This window comes from Protomyctophum bolini, assembly GCF_963924005.1.
Source record: "Protomyctophum bolini genome assembly, chromosome: 16".
In the NCBI taxonomy this organism is placed as follows: domain Eukaryota; kingdom Metazoa; phylum Chordata; class Actinopteri; order Myctophiformes; family Myctophidae; genus Protomyctophum; species Protomyctophum bolini.
The window spans coordinates 30,951,046-30,967,965 of NC_137877.1; the positions used below are offsets into that span (position 1 = coordinate 30,951,046).

The window sequence follows — 16,920 nt, forward strand, 5'->3', positions numbered from 1 at the left end:
AAGTGGTCCAGGCGCATGCCACAGGCGTTTGCCCTGATAGCATGTCGCGTGTTAGAGTCCCGTTCATGAAGACCTTTGCTGCATGTCTCTCCCCTTCTCTCTTTCCTGTCCATCTTCACTTGATACTATCAGTAAAGGCAAACCTTTAAAATACTCAAAAAACAAGTAAAATATCCAGCATACAGATGTCAGATTTGTGTTTTACATATACCCACAAGAATTGTGGGTCATCCTTTTTGGCTAGGCCCAGGAACAGCCTTATACTGTTTGCACATGACTGACATCACTGACTGACTGACTTTCAGTGAGTGATGACACCAGAGTACCTAGGGTTGATTTGATTGGGAGAGCCCTATTTGTTTAACGTATCCCCTTCCATTCAGGGGTGCAGGATCACACCGGGGTGATTCTCTGCCACTTTCTTTTCTCTAAGTGAGGAAATAAAATATTTGTTGTTTGAGTTTGCATAATCTGGTCAAAGCTGTCATATTGACATTTAAGCAGCAATCCAATCATTTGGCAACATGCAAGTCAACATTCCACCTCAAAGGATGCCAGTAGGCGCGGCTGTTTGGTGCAGGGGTAAATTTCATGCCCCCCACCAAATGAGATTAGAATATGGCTTGGCCAGAAATTCCAATGAACACAATTGGCTATCGTTGCGGTTGAGAAGTCAGGTGGGGATGGGAAACTGTCACTGCACTATAGCGACTTTACACATTGGTCAGGGCACCTGTTCAGTGGGGACTGGAACATTTATTAAGGATAGCGGGTTCCTCTGCAAACTTTACACCCTCCTCGCGAAACTCCTCACTGTGCAAAGAAGTGGCTGGCAGTGAGCAGGTGTCGCCTCCATTATATCACATGTATTGGAGGAGACATGGTTGTCTACACACCCTCCCCAAGACAAACAGTAGGTCAGGTGTCACAAGTGACAGGGACTACATAATGGAAATTGGGAATTACCATAATGATACATTGGTTTAAATAATACATAAATAAAGGTTGCTGGTATAGTACAGGTAGTCTTTGAGTGTCAAAGGTAAATGATTTTTTCCCCCTCCAGTATAGTAGCTGAAAACATAGTGGCAAGCCGGAAAAGGCTAAAGTTTATAGGAAATGTTTGTTATGTTATTGAGGGTCATGAGGTCAGGAGCACAGTTAAAGTTCCCCAAATAACAATCACTTTAACAAAACACTCAATAAAGACTACCGGTATGTTAAGTCATGTAATTAACAACACTCAAATTAAAACACAAGGGTAATCTACAGATTAATAGTTATAGAAGATATTAACTGATTTGAAATCACACATTACAAAATATGACTGGAACGTAGTCCCGTTTATCTTGCAGCTATTGTGTGTGTGTGTGTGTGTGTGTGTGTGTGTGTGTGTGTGTGTGTGTGTGTGTGTGTGTGTGTGTGTGTGTGTGTGTGTGTGTGTGTGTGTGTGTGTGTGTGTGTGTGTGTGAACTCTGAACTCTAGGTTCAGAGTCTGGGGAGAATAATAAACTGCAGGGAGCCATTGTCACTATAGTGTACACATATTGCATTACTGAGCACATAATGTCCTACAGTATATGGTTATGGTCCCAGAGTTGTATCCAAACAGTATTACATTATTGCAGAGCCCTTCTTTCTAGATTTTAACATTATACGATCAGCATAACTTAATTGTGCAGAGATAACACATGACATAAAAGAACTTCCCAAGTGATTTGTTGCAATTAGGAATGTACTAAGACCTTTCTATTTGCTCCTTCACCCCCACCAGCTTTGAGCTTTTGACAATGCTCACATTGTGTTGTGTTCTGCTGGGTGAGCATAGCCCAGTTCTGTTCAGATATAGCAGCCATGATCAAACACCTAATACATTGTATGGAATGAGAATTATATATCCTATCATAATTATACAGTTTATTTTTGTGAGGATATATAGAGGGTTAGAGATAGCCTACAGATATGTATGCTTATGCTGTACATAGAAGGAACATGATTAATAGCAAGCATGCTTCCTGTATGAAAAATATTCTTAAATATATAAATACTAAGAAATAACAGAGAACAACAGACTGCTTACTGGTGCTTAGTCATGATAACGTAATAAGAATTGATTAGTTTAAAAATAGGATACAATAGGCAATAACCAATTTGAAACTCAAAACTATGTTTCTGGTTTTACTTTTTTTGTGCAGTAGCCTATCTATATATCATAATTTTCCTTAACTAAAATATAAAAGCTTTTCAGCATCAATAGCCTACAAAAAGGAGGAGATAGTGGACACATGCAGTCACAGTGTGCCAGTGCATGCCTGTCCCATTGCTTGCCTGGTTATCTGCCCAGCTGATTGCATTGATTGATTGAGTTGCTACAGTATGGATCCACCATCCAGCCAACAAACAATATTATCTTTTTTTTCTTCCCCCTATTTGGTGTTTAAACTATAATTTAATTCAATTAGCCTATGACAACAAATCATGTTGTATTGTATGATATCTTATTCTTATAGCTCTGGTCCATAGCTCTAATGCGTTAACGCATTAGAGCTATGGATCAGAGCTATCTTACCCCTACTGCGCAGTGCGCACAGTACACGTGTGAGAATAAAGTGAGCTAGCGATGACGTAAGGAGCGGGGACTACCCACAGGAGGGGGCTCTGGCTCTTCTCTTCATCAGAAGTTCTAACCCCGGGAAAAACAACGGCAGCATTCACAGTTCACATCATTTGTGACTACCGAGCAGTGGGGAGCGGAGCGGAGCCACCGGCACACAACTTTACACTAAGCTCCGGATAGATTTGGGTCACTGCACTCACACCACACGTGACAATGCTGATCCAAAGGAGACACCCAGTCTTTTATTTTGCACTTTTATATTTTTCGGAATTGGCCGTCGCCTTTAATTTTGACACCAGTAATGTTCTCAGGAAAATCGGAGAACCGGGGAGCCTCTTTGGATTTTCTCTAACCCTGCATCGGCAACTGAATCCCGATACAAGAATGTGAGTGAGCATTAACTATAGGCTACCGTCCGAGCTTCATTTTAGAAATAACTTTTAACTTGATATTGAATAGCCGAAGCGTGTGTAGTACTAGTACTAGTAGTATAGCCATGCCTATTGCCTAACCGAGCATCATCGTTCGTTCTGCTGCTGCACCTGACAGGAGTCAGAACAGGTTCACCATATGCTTATCATTAGGCTACAACCTGCCGGCAGTGCCGGGTGTTAAGTTGGTAGGCTATTTCACCCCCATTTGCGGTGAAAGTATGACTTTAATATAACTTTAATAACCAACTGAACAGTTGCATTGTGGAAGATATATGAATGCACATAGCTACTAATACATATTAGCCTACTATTTAAAGTGAATAGGCCAATCACCATGCAGACTGATATTCCTAAATGCATGGGGCGCGCGCATATATAGCTGGGCGGGCCATGGGGGCAAAAATAACAATAGGCTACCGGTCCTGTCCGTAATGTCACTGTGTCACTTTAGAAATCCTACACATTATTATTTATTTATTTTCCAATGGAGAGGGTGACTCTACCACCATGTGAGCGGATGACATAAAAGGCGGTCAAAAGACGAGTGAATGAACAATGGTTATATTTGTCATGCAAATGTGGGGTCATGTCGTTTTGTCAAAGTGAAGGGACGACTGTTGAGTAGGCTAGTAGACCTGGTATAGCCTATATATATGACTGAAACATCAATTGAATAATTATTTTCAACTGGCTCCTTATTAGTTATTTAAAAAGTATATAGGCCTACTTTACACTGAGTTATAGCAACTATGTTGCTTAAAAAATATATTGAGGGATACATTTGAAATTTGACAGATGATTTGTCAATAAGGGAAAGTTTTACTTCCTGCCACACTCAACAATATGAATATGAATACAAATTCAGTGTTTTTTAACAGCAAATTTAAAATAAAGTATTAGTTTTGACCAAAGGTCGCAGTTAACTATGAAATCTTGTGTTTTTCATCACTCAAAATCCCCATACATGGGGCGTTTTTCGTCACTCAAAATCCCCATACATGGGGAAAGCCCATGGGGAAAGCTAGAGTTCTCAACAAACCCGAAAATTAAGGCCCGGACCTACCCTCATTTCAGTCACCTGTACACTCAAGACACTGCTACCACGGCCACCCTTAGATCTCCATATATGGAGCTGACCTGTTCTGACATTCCATATGTTGATCTGACCTCATCAAACCCTGTACACTCAAGACACGCTCAATATGTGGCCAGTGCACGCCCTTTAGGGCGAGGTCAGGTCGCTTCTCACCCTCAGGCGTCTTACTGCTATAGTACATAGTGAGTCATTCCCTTCATTCTGAGTGCAACAATCTGTGACAAGCATCACACAAGTGTTGTGGATGCAGTTACACAGTAAATACACACCTGGAAAGGCAGTTTAATGCATGCATATATAATGAAGTTTGAAGTTCACATTCTATGTAGCTTGTGGACTACTGTATTTCACATTGACAACTCATGTGTATTTGCAGAAGTTTAAGACGTATACATTCAAAACAAAGCTGAAGTGCATGCAGTAGTAGGAGGAGGAGTGTCCAACTTGACAGAGAATAATAGTGGTATTTGAGGGGCAAACAGAGGTTTGGAATTTGGCACTGGTCTGACTGCTGGCTCTTATCCAGTAAAAGTCAGAGGATAAAGATTCACAGTTTAGCAGACAAGCTGATTTATGTGATATAGAGAGGTGCCTGTGGGGCCTCTACATCGGTGCCGGTTGGGCACTGGTCTACTTGGAACGATGCAAGTTGGAAATGAATGCCCCATCCAGATATTATGTCTGTGTCCCTTTTATGCCAATATATGGAGTTCTTTGTCAGGCCTGCCCAAATATGGAGTATATGCATGATTCATCAGAATGAGGTCAGAACAGGCCAGCTCCCTATGGACTCTGGGCAGGGGCCCTGTCCAGAGCCCGGGCAGAGACCTTTTTGGGGCGGTTCTGGACAACCGTGGGTCCGACTGATTTGACATCGGCCACTGTGGTGGTGTGGAACACGTGGGTCGAATTTGAAGTCGGTGGGGAGAACGGTTCTTGAGTTACGTGGATTACACACACACACACAGACGGACGGACGGACGGACGGACGGACGGACAGACAGACAGACAGAGACATTTATTGCGAATGCAGTGAGCACTTACTATGAGACCTAGCAGATCATGTCTGTCTGTGTGTCTGTCTGTCTGTCCCGCTATCCAAATATGGAGTGTGTTGCATCAGCAATCACTCAGCTCCATATATGGGCACAAAAGGGGCCAGGTCCACTCAGCTCCATATATGGGCACAAAAGGGACCAGGTCCACATATACAGTAACAGCGGGACAGACAGACAGACATGATCTGCAGGGTCTCAGCTGCGTTCGCTTCCCGCGTTTGCGCGTCTTACTGGTCTAGATAGATAGATAGATAGATAGATAGAAACAAAAACTTGTACAAAGTCTGCTATGTCCCAGATGTCAATAAAGGAGGAAAGAAATCACACCCGTGTGTGAACTGAGCGGTGCAGGCTTCTCAACAACACTGCTGGCTGGCTGCCAGAGGTATTGCAGCTATTCGTACTCCAAACAGACATACAGTACAGTACAGTACATACACACGCCGTTAAGAACCGCTCAAAAATGAACACAACCTTTTATAGGACATGTTATTCATTTGTTGAGCTACTTGTTACATGACCTTGTGAAAAGCTTGTGAGTGAGCCAGACCTTTATCAAGGAAATCTGCCTAGATTATGTTCTGATTATCCACACATGGTTTGACACTGTCATAAATTGGTTGAAAATCCAATTGTGATAGAACATGCTATACTCACTGTTATTCAGAAAAGTATGGAAACAACTGCATCTCCATGATCTCCCCCTGTGGCTGTTTGTTCATAATCTCAGTTCTAAATCCCCATGTGACCCTGAGATAATCAGCCAACCAAGCTCAGTAGAGCAGACAACTAGGCAATGAGCAGCCCTCCTCACCGTGAAACTAGCAGGCACATTAACCAGGTATCTCATTTCACAGCTCAGGAAACCACAAGTTGTGCGTAACAATTTGTTGAACATACTACATATAGTTCACTTCCACTCTCTCTGTATGGGAATATTTCCCATACAGACACTTTATGCTGTCAATTATAATCAATGACAAATCATTGATACGTCTTGGAAGACAAGGAATGAACCACGTTATACCACATTATTGACCAAAATGTGCCCTCTTGGAAACAATGAATTGGATACCTCTTCGGTGAATAGGCTGTTGAGTCAGTGATGATGTGGTTATGATGTCTTCCCAATGAAACCAGAGAAATGGTTATTTGACTAGACATGCCAGGCCATCTGTGCACGTGTAACCTGAGAGATTGAAGGTTGAGAGAAATGTCGATTTTCAGTCAAGATTCCATGCACAAGTATTAGTGTGTCACACCATCAACTGACTGTGTATTTCTTGCTAAATTACTGCAGGTGAATTAGTAAACTACGGTCGTGTGCTTTTAGAATGTGCAAGTAATTCCTTTATTGATGTAACAAGGCAGTCAAAGGTCAGTACAAAACAATGTGTGTGTGTAAACTGAATCAGTTAGAACAGCTGCAGGGGTCTGGTGGCTTTGAGTGCACAGCTGTGGGAACGTTGGACCACATCTGTTAACAAAGACCGGTGAGGTCACTGTATGGACACTATACTACTATAGCCATTCTCATTTACACAGCAATGACAGACACACTGCATGGGGTGGCATCATTTCTGTATCCCCTTAAACCTGAATCAGGTTATTGGAGTGACTGTTGCTCTCTAAGTAACAGATAACAGAGAATAGTCCATGCAATAATGTTGATTGATCATTGATTTGAATAGTTAAGTGACATCCATAATTTAGTGTCTGATAATTATTGTTAGTTTAGATTAACAAACTAAATTAAATAATAATACAAAATAAACAAAATAAAGAGAGAAAAAGGTTGACACTAAGGTCTCAGAGGCACTTGCCCGGTGGGCAAGTACAGGTCATGTCCTATTTGCCCAAAGGTCATGCCCACTTGCCCGAAAAGTAAAAAAAAAAAAGTCCATTATGGATTTCGCAAGAAATACTCAACTGAACAAGCTCTCAATGCATCACATTGCAAGACTTGTGAGATTCTAGATTGTCTATTTTTGCTTGTCATAGTGGGCATATGTCCTACCATGTATCACGTTGTTGGCAGTGTAGACAAGTACAACATAATTGATCTGGGATAACAAGTACTGGCCTGTGTTTAGTCTAGTTAGCCTCCTTCCAAACTCAACAGCTTGTCCATGTATTTGCCAGACTTTGGATGCAAAGGGCTGGAGTATTGCATGTAAATGTTACTGTTGCTCTTCACAGACTCGCTAAATTCTACAACTGTCACTGTACTGAGAATCCTTCCTGTTAAGTTGTATGTGTTGCTGAGTTATAAGCTCTGCACATTATGTGCTTTTTTTCCCTGACCGTTGCAAGTGATCCTATGGATATTGCTCTTTTTGACTTTAAGTTTTGAGTGTGATGTAAATAGCACGAATAATGTGGCCCCATCCTCTCTGGAAGAATGTGTAATGTATGTGGTTTTATTTTTGTCACTACTGATGCGCCATTCTGTGAGAGGGTTATCTAATAGTCCAATAAACAGGCTGTACACTTAAAATCATGGATTCACAAGATCTGGCATTTATTGATTGCCCATAATTATCCCAAATTGAATGGTCATGAGATATACATATGAACAGCAAAGACACATATGAAAGCAGATACGACCTGTTACATCACGAATCAGATTCGATCATATCAGTCCGCAGATCGGGGCACAGTCCCGAGGTTTATCGGTCCTGGAGAATTCTGACGTGTCGCTGCCTTTCCCTGACACTATATAGGAATCGCTCTGTCACTATGTGACCTTGCATTGGGCACAGCTCGGCTGCACACTCTTAAAGGAATGGTAACTGCCTTAAAGGGTCTACTTTCCCCCATCACTACATATAAGGCTTTGATCTAACTAATTTCTAGTTTTCAACTTTTCATCTAATGTAGACTCTAGTCTAAAGTTAAACAATAGACTATACAAAACATGCTTGGCAAAATCTCTTCACAGCTAGTGGCTGCACTTTGACATCGTGTTTAAAACCTCTCAATTGACTGCTATTTGTATTTGCATTTCACCAGCTGTGGATTGAAGGGAGGGAAGAATTTTAGGCACAACCTCACAAAGGACCTTTCTGGAGGACTTTTCTTTAGCAAATGAAGAACTACAGTGCAGAGATCAATAGCACATGTAGGAAAGGGACTATGGAACCTTACTGTCTAAAAAAGGAAGAGGGTGGAGAGGATTCCTTCCATGTCCTTTGAGAACATTCTCACATAGTCCCTGTGTTTGACCTCTCACGGTTCTTCATATTGCAAAGAAGCTTCCTTATGTCTTTGTGGAAGTTTGTAAAATCATTTATTTTCCCCAAAACATTCATATTAAAGTGTTACACATTCATTGCAGTTCATCTAATACTCTTTCACATGCTTTCTTAGTATGGGCTGTGGCTCTAACTGTCCAGACTAGAAAATGTGACCCAGACACTTTTTGGTGCCCTCTTTCTCTCCCCCCTCCCTCTTTGAGGCTGCCCAACAATGAGCTTTCTGTTTACTTCTTTTTACAACTGAAATTGTTTTTCATTTTCTTAAGTGCTAAGTACAAACCACATCCTAAAACCATTTACGAAGGAATTATTTTTAATCAAACTCTCTGACTACCGTATCCTTCCCATACATTACTTGCAACTTAATAACGAGAAGTGTTGTCAAAGATTTATACCTAGAGTGGCCATTCACTTTAACCAACCCTGTAACACGTGCGTCCCTTTATGCGTGTTAAGGCTCTCAGAGAAAGTGTGGGTGTTAGCAATATGTGGTTAGTGAGCTAATGTTGTACAGAACAATCCCATTATTGAACATGCTCCAAATTAGATTGCCTGCTCCAATGCTCTCTTGCCCAAAGCAGAATGCACAGCACAGTAGTCTACTGTTATACAACGCAGTGTTCTGTTTTGTCTCTTATTATCAAAAAATGCCTTTCATAATGGCTGATCACTCATAGCTGATGATCACTCATAGCTAAGCTATTCACTCTGACCCTCAATGCCCAGACCCCACTTTGAAAACCACTGTTCTATGAAAATCAAGGGCCTTTTGTTTTGCATATAGTAGGTATGCTATGCAAAAGCAGGTCTGTAATGTGACATTTCTGCAATATTAGGTAACTTTTGATAGTTAAGGGGCTGATTGCATTGTTTTATTTTTTTAAAGACTGTCAAAAAAGTATCAACTTGTGTAGAAACTTTTCATGCATTGCATATTAATGTATTTTAAATATATATATATTTCCCCCTCTATAGGTTATTGATTGGGGCCCCGAGAGCCAGATCTCTGGACAAGCAGAAATCCAACATTACAGGAGGCCTGTATAAATGTTTAATAACACAATCCAATGACTGTGAACGTGTTCAGTTTGACAATGAAGGTGAGCTGTTTGACTCTATCCTCAAAATCTTGAGGCTTATTATGTAGTGGGTCATACCTAATTGTCATTATTAATTAGAAACTGATTTCATGCTAAAGTACTGTAACAATAACTTGGTTGGTGAATGTTCATAGAGGATGAACGGAATGAGTACAAGGAGAACCAATGGATGGGCGTGACAGTTCAGAGCCAGGGACCCGGGGGGAAGATTGTAGTAAGTAATGCTGTCACACATTTAGAGAGATCTTTGTTGCAGCTGTTTATTATGGCTTTTGTCACAGCCTTGGACCAGGGCTATTCAAACACAGAATGTTGGATATTAACTGTGGCGTGGTTTCATTTCTGTGACTGCAGACGTGCGCTCATCGCTACCAGAGGCGTTTGTTTGTGAACACGTCACAAGAGTCCCGTGACATCACCGGGCGCTGCTATGTTCTGAGCCAGGACCTGACCATCGACACTTCTTCTGATGAGGACGGAGGTAACTGGAAGTTCTGTGAGGGCAGAGCCAGAGGTCATGAGCGCTTTGGATCCTGCCAGCAGGGTCTGGCTGCCACCTTTACCAAGGACTACCATTATGTACTGTTTGGAGCACCAGGAGCTTACAACTGGAAAGGTAATATCTTATCTCGTATCTTAAAATTAACATTGCTAATGCATTTGAACCAATGGTTCTCAATTGCATTTCAGTAGCTCTGCCTGCATCCCATCAGTGTTGTTTTTGGCAGCATTTTGATTTTAGTTTTAGTCATAGTCTCATAGTCATAGAATATTATCCATTTAGTTTTAGTCACATTTTAGTCACCTGGAATGTTTTAGTGTTAGTCTAGTTTTACTCGACTAAATATTATAAGCTTTTAGTCGACTAAATCTACAGTTGATTTAGTCGACTAAAATGTATTTTGTCGGGCCTTGATGCCGTCGTAATGACTGATTTTACATATGCTGAAAATATCGGCATGTCATTTTAAAAAGTGTAAAATGACTTATAGTGGATCTCTTGTCCACTAGTAGGCGGGTAAATATATGAAAAAAAAGCACCTTACCCTAAAAAAATTGTAACAAAAGGTTTCTCAACTGATTTATGTAGTATTAGGTGTCCTTAATAACATACTAAACGTTTACCAAAGTTTGATCACCCGAAAGGTGTTATTTTCAAGATGGCGTCCAAGATGGCCTAAAAACCTTAAAATAGCCTAACTCCTTCATTATTCACCCTAGACAAGTACTTTTTGTGTCTAACCCTATGTTTTTGGGGTCTAGGAGTCCATTGAACTTGTCCAAATTGCAGAGATACAATTAGATAATTGTGAAATCCAATATTGTGTTTGTGACTGTTAAAACCCTCTGAAATAGTCACCAATTTCAAGTTAACTAAACTAAATATTTAATAAATATCTAAATATTTATATATTTTTTTGGAATAAGGTTTCAAGATATCCTCAAAACACAACAAAACTAATAGTCACAATTTGCAGTAATTCAGAAGGTTGTGGCAGAGAATATTGTCAGTTGATAGACAATAGCCTACTGATTGCAATATTGAAATATTATATATATTTGGATCTGTGGATAAAATTAGGCTCAAACTAAATAATGCATCTTTGACTATACACCCACCCAAAACGAATTTATTGCATTATTTACTCTTAGTGCAGAGTAGTCAGAACCTAAGTCTCTACCGGGTGCAGAGGTGAGTATGATAGGTGGGGTTGGGTGAAGAGGTAAAGGGGGGTCCGGACTAGGGTTGGGATTTGTTAGGACTTTAACGGTTCCGGTTCCTAACGGTTCCTAATATTATTTTTTCCCTTTTTTCTGACAGATATTATGCTTATATTATAACTAACCTAACCAAGTACTTAATAAACACAAATTAAATTATTGTATTTGCACTTTACAATTATGAGTTGGCACTATTATTTAAACTTCACCACCACCAGCTAGCCACCACGACAATATCATTGTTGCAATTTGTACTGTATATTAAATGTACAGTACACATTGCAATAAAGCCACCACGACAATATCATTGTTGCAATTTGTACTGTATATTAAATATACAGTACACATTGCAATAATGATATTGTTGTGGTGACAAATGTCTTTAATGTTCAGATTAATTTAATATTATTTTGTATTGTACTGTAGGCTATGATCCTGTGCTTTTTTCTGCAAACTGTTTATAAAGTAATCAATCTATGGAGGTATATGTATATGCACCTAAAGGCTGGGCTCTCAACAGTTGCGTGATTAATTTAGAGCCAAATAAAAAGCAATTGAGTTGCTTATAAGTTGTAAAAATAAGTGCAGACAAATTTTTGAGATGTTTCCTGGTGCAAGTTGCAACATCCTTTGCAGGAAACTATGGCATCACATTTATTGCACTTTGCAAGTGTGGCAATAAATGCAATGCCATAGTTTCCTGCTAAGGATGTTGCAACTTGCACCAGTTGCATGTCCACATTGAGGAAACATCTCAAAATAAATACGCCTACATGAGTCACAAGATTAATCTACTCACTCATGTAGGTGGGGGTCACGGCATGCTGGGGAACGGAGTGTGGAGGAGGTAGAAACTAAGGAATTGGGGTTTAGCTTAGGCTGGGAGGAGTGTTCCTATATGTCGCCTGGCTTATAGTCCCACTGGTCCCATGTGGACCATGCTGGCTCTTACTCCCGAGATAGGACCTCTTGAGTTAGCATAGGACAGTCTCCACTGATGGTGGTTATAAGACCTCCACATGTTGCAAGACTGTCAGGCAGTCGTGTTCTTAAATGTATGCATGCTGGTCCAAAATGGACCTCCTGCTGGCTCCTAGGTCTGAGCTATAGGCGCTTAGAGTGGGCATAAGTATACAGAAGGGTCAGACCCACATAGTGGTGGTTATAAGACCTCCACGTGGTGCATGATTGTTTGTCAGGCAGACAGGGGTTTTCGTCAGTGGAAAAAGGTAGTCGACGAACGTTTTTCGTCTTAGTTTTAGTCGACGAAAACAACACTGCATCCCAGCAGTCTATTTTCTATATGCAGGGGAGAACTAGGCTTGAATCCAGAGTACTGTTGGTTTTCATTCTAGCTGACAAATCCGGTACTAATTTATACCCAGGGTGAAATGAAATTCCTGTCAGAATCTGACAGATGTAGGTGCATTAGTCAATGCTACGGCGCTATTCGTTGAAATTAAGACCTTATATGCATTTCTTTGCATGTCTTTTGGAGGCCAACATATCAGAGCATAGCAAACATTATCTCTGTAAGTCATAATATTTTGTTTCTGTGTCTGAATATTGTGTTTAACGCAAATTATTTTTCACATATTATACTTTTTAACAACTTTAACCATGGCATCCCTGTTTTGAGCTTGTCATTATAGGCCAGCATTTTCCTGACAGATTGTGAGCTTAGAGATATTTAAGGCTATTTGAGGCTATTTTCAAAACATTGGTAGAAATGTTCAGAAAGTAGCTTATAGTTAAATCTGTTTTGGATATAGTAGTATCCTGCCATAATCAATATTCCCCCATTTCTTACAATTTAGGCATTTAGCAGATGCTCTTAATCCAGAGCGATTTACATTAAGCAAGAACAAAAAAGCATGGGAATACATCACATAAAAAAGCATTTATCATGAAACATGCGTAAGCTAAGAACGTAACAGTGGAATATCTATATAATACATATATACAAACTATACATATATACTATACTATGCTATTATGTACTATGACGTGCTACAGTATGACTACATACAATGCAATTATAGTGCTGTCTACATAACTTCTACAAATTTCTTAATTTGAACATACCGTATACTGTATAATTCTTCTTCTTCTTCAATTTCCACTTCAGGCATGGTAAGAGCAGAGCAGAAGAACAACACTTTGCTGGAAATGGGATTTTATGATGATGGTCCTTATGAAGTGTTGGACGAGAACCCTTCAGAGGCTGATCCACTGCGTGTGCCTGCCAACAGCTACCTAGGTGTGTTTCGGTTCGGGAGCCTGGTTTACATATGCTTACTGTCAGCTATGTGTTGTTCTACTCAGATATCCTGTTTAGGAGCTTTTAATCTGCCAACCGCCATGAGAATCACCCCCCTTTGCAGGTCAACAGTAAGGGATCTCTAGATGTGTCAACCAATAGTTATTTAGGTTTTGTAACCTTTGGATTCATGCCTTAAACCTTACATTTACTTCTTAACAACCCCTCTCCATATCATATATTTTTCATTATGTTATTTAATCAAAGTTTACTTACACATTTGTTCCTCTTTTCGTGAGAACTAATAACTTGTGAAACAAATGACACATGATCTTAATTTATTCATGTTCATTCATGCTCCTATTTTATGTATCTAAAAGAAAATGCATTCTGAACATAAAAATGTCTCCTATGCTTTAGGATTTTCTCTTGATTCGGGATACAGCATCAGCAAGCGTCATGGATTAACGATAGTGGCTGGGGCTCCCAGATTCGATCACTTTGGTGCTGTGGTGCTGTTTAGGAAAGAGAGTCAGGCCTCTACCAAACTGCATGCAGAGTACATTCTGAAGGGCTCAGGGCTGGCATCCTCCTTCGGATACGATGTGACTGTAGTTGACCTGAATTCAGATGGGTAGGTGACATTATGTTATATTATATCTGCACATTAACTTCCTGAAATGTTTTACTGTGTGCCTTCACCACACCCAGATTCAACAATTCCTTCTGTTAATTGTGTTTTAGATGGGAAGATATAGTCGTGGGAGCTCCTCAGTTCTTCATGAAGGACGGAGATGTTGGAGGAGCTGTTTATGTCTACATCAACCAGGAAGGAAAGTGGGACAAGATCACTCCCATCCGCCTCAATGGAACAAAAAATTCAATGTTTGGACTGGCAGTGGAGAACATTGGAGACACCAATCAGGACTCATATGCAGGTACTGCAGGGCTCCCTTCTTTCGTTTTTGTGCTTCTTTCTATGTATAATTATGTAGGTAAGATAATATTGCTTCAACTGGTTTCTCTTTTGTAGACATTGCTGTTGGAGCTCCCTATGACAATGCAGGGGCAGGACAGGTTTACATTTATCACGGCTCTGCCCAAGGAATCAACACTAAGCCTGCACAGGTTTGTGTTAGTAAGCTTTGCACATAATCACGTGTAACTTTCTTTGTAGATAAGTTGTGCAGTTACCTTGCCATCCAAATGAGCAACTATTTTTGATATCTCGCCCACCTTTGGAGTTACACCATCTTTTTCAACAATGGTTACGACCCACAACAGTAGTCCAAACAGACGCGTTTCGGCACTCAGGCCTTCGTCAGTGTTAGTGTGTAGCGAGTAAGCGACTGGGCATTTTAACCCTTTCTTCTCAAGACGTAGCATTTGTCATGACAATCACAGATCTGTGATCAGATCCTGTTCCATCGAGACATCAAGTGCCGGTGATGGGCTTTGGTAGAACATTTGTATGTATAGCTTATTGATGCTCTAATTCAAAGGGTAATTATACAGTAACGTGAATACAATTATCTTTGTGTGTTTAAGTGGTAAATTTTTTTGAACTGTTTTGCAATACAATAAGATTGAATGGGGAGCACAGAAATAACTGATAAGGCTACTTTATTTAGCTAGGAAGATATATGTTTTTCCACCAAAGTTCAACTTCACTTGCTGTCCAGGAGAATGAAATAATCATTCAAACTTGTATTACGCTGGCTTCATTACAGATCCTTTCAGCAGGACAAAACAACATCAGATTGTTTGGATATTCTCTAGCAGGGAACTTGGACTTAGATGGTAACTCTTATCCAGATCTGGCTGTAGGTTCTCTGTCAGACACAGCTCTGATATTCAGGTAATTGTTATTTATGTTAATTCTTATACTTACCAGTAAGACGCGTTAACGCGGGAAGCGAACGCAGCTGTTGTAGCAGTCTGACACACACACACACACACACACACACACACACACACACACACACATGACCTTTTTTCATTTTTATTTTGCATGCATGTTTATTTTGTCTGTGTGTGATACAGCTGCGCCCTCTGGTGGCGGGCGGGTGGTGTAACAGTGGGACAGACAGACAGACAGACAGACAGACAGACAGACAGACAGACAGACAGACAGACAGACAGACAGACATGATCTGCAGGGTCTCATAGTTAGTGCTCACTGCGTTCGCAATTAAACCATAGGTTAATTCAGATTTTTTTTTCTTTCAGAGCAAGGCCAGTTATAAGCATCAAGATGGATGTCAAAATAAACCCAAGGGAAATAGACCTCACAAAGAAAACCTGCGGTAACAGTATTTGGTATGTATTAAAATGATCCTTGAGGCATTGCATACACATCAACATGTTTTATAACTGATTATTAATAAAGCATTTCTTATTCATAGCTTCACTGTGGAGGCATGCTTCTCCTACAAAGCAAACACTCCATCCTACAGCCCAAGACTGAGTGAGTGAGATGACATAAGTAATATTCTCCCATATCGAAGTCAGCGGAAAGTATTTTCTTTTCTCATGCACACTTTCCCCACCCACCTTAACAGTCATCGGTTATTCTATGGAGGCAGAGGGGGATCGACGGAAACAAGGGCTTCTATCCAGAGTTGTGTTCATGAACAAGTCCCGCACTGACCAAGACTATCAATCCACTGGTAGCATGGACCTACGTGGCCAGAAAAAGAGACCATGCATCACAATCAAAGTCAAACTTCAGGTAAGCTGGTCATGAAGCTAGGCCATTCATTCCACACCCACTAGTGATTGAGAAACTGGCAGTTTGAGCTACGCAGAAAAATCTATATTCTCTGACAGCCGAAGATTGTGTTTTCACCCCTGTTTGGTTTTGTGTGCGTGTGCGTGTGCGTGTGTGTGTGTGTGTGTGTGTGTGTGTGTGTGTGTGTGTGTGTGTGTGTGTGTGTGTGTGTGTGTGTGTGTGTGTGTGTGTGTGTGTGTGTGTGTGTGTGTGTGTGTGTGTGTGTGTGTGTGTGTGTGTGTGTGTGTGTGTGTGTGTGTGTGTGTGTGTGTGTGTGTGTGTGTGTGTGTGTGTGTGCGTGCGTGCGTGTGTGTGTGTGTGTGTGTGCGTGCGTGCGTGTCTGTGCGTCTGTGCGAGCGTGTGTGTCACAATGGCCCCTTTTCCATCAAAAGAACTTTGATTCTAGAACTGGTTCCATTCTAGAATCTTGGATTTTTGGTTCCAATTCAGTTATTTTGGTTGTCAGTGGAAACACTCTGAACTCTGGTTCAATATTAGGCGGGAAAAAAGAACCGAACTGGTTCAACCCGGTGGAAAAGGGGCCTGTGTGCACGGCTCATCTTCGGACATAGACAGACCAATTGGTGTCAATTGGTTGTGATTCGA

General features: G+C 40.7%; 1 protein-coding gene across 2 annotated transcripts in view; it reads left to right on the forward strand.

The window, feature by feature from the left end:
- itga6a (integrin, alpha 6a) overlaps nucleotides 1-16,920 on the forward strand; it is a 52,710-nt gene that overhangs the window by 30,678 nt on the left and 5,112 nt on the right. The window contains exons 1-12 of one of the 2 annotated variants that reach the window (XM_080786724.1): nucleotides 2,785-3,003; nucleotides 9,438-9,562; nucleotides 9,697-9,776; nucleotides 9,917-10,178; nucleotides 13,413-13,544; nucleotides 13,965-14,178; nucleotides 14,289-14,482; nucleotides 14,578-14,672; nucleotides 15,275-15,402; nucleotides 15,774-15,863; nucleotides 15,950-16,011; nucleotides 16,106-16,275. In XM_080786724.1, the coding sequence (XP_080642850.1) occupies nucleotides 2,831-3,003; nucleotides 9,438-9,562; nucleotides 9,697-9,776; nucleotides 9,917-10,178; nucleotides 13,413-13,544; nucleotides 13,965-14,178; nucleotides 14,289-14,482; nucleotides 14,578-14,672; nucleotides 15,275-15,402; nucleotides 15,774-15,863; nucleotides 15,950-16,011; nucleotides 16,106-16,275 (1,725 nt within the window). In that variant the 5' untranslated portion in view covers nucleotides 2,785-2,830. Of the gene's footprint in view, nucleotides 1-2,784; nucleotides 3,004-9,437; nucleotides 9,563-9,696; nucleotides 9,777-9,916; nucleotides 10,179-13,412; nucleotides 13,545-13,964; nucleotides 14,179-14,288; nucleotides 14,483-14,577; nucleotides 14,673-15,274; nucleotides 15,403-15,773; nucleotides 15,864-15,949; nucleotides 16,012-16,105; nucleotides 16,276-16,920 lie in introns of those variants that run through there. The other variant, XM_080786725.1, reaches the window with a different exon arrangement.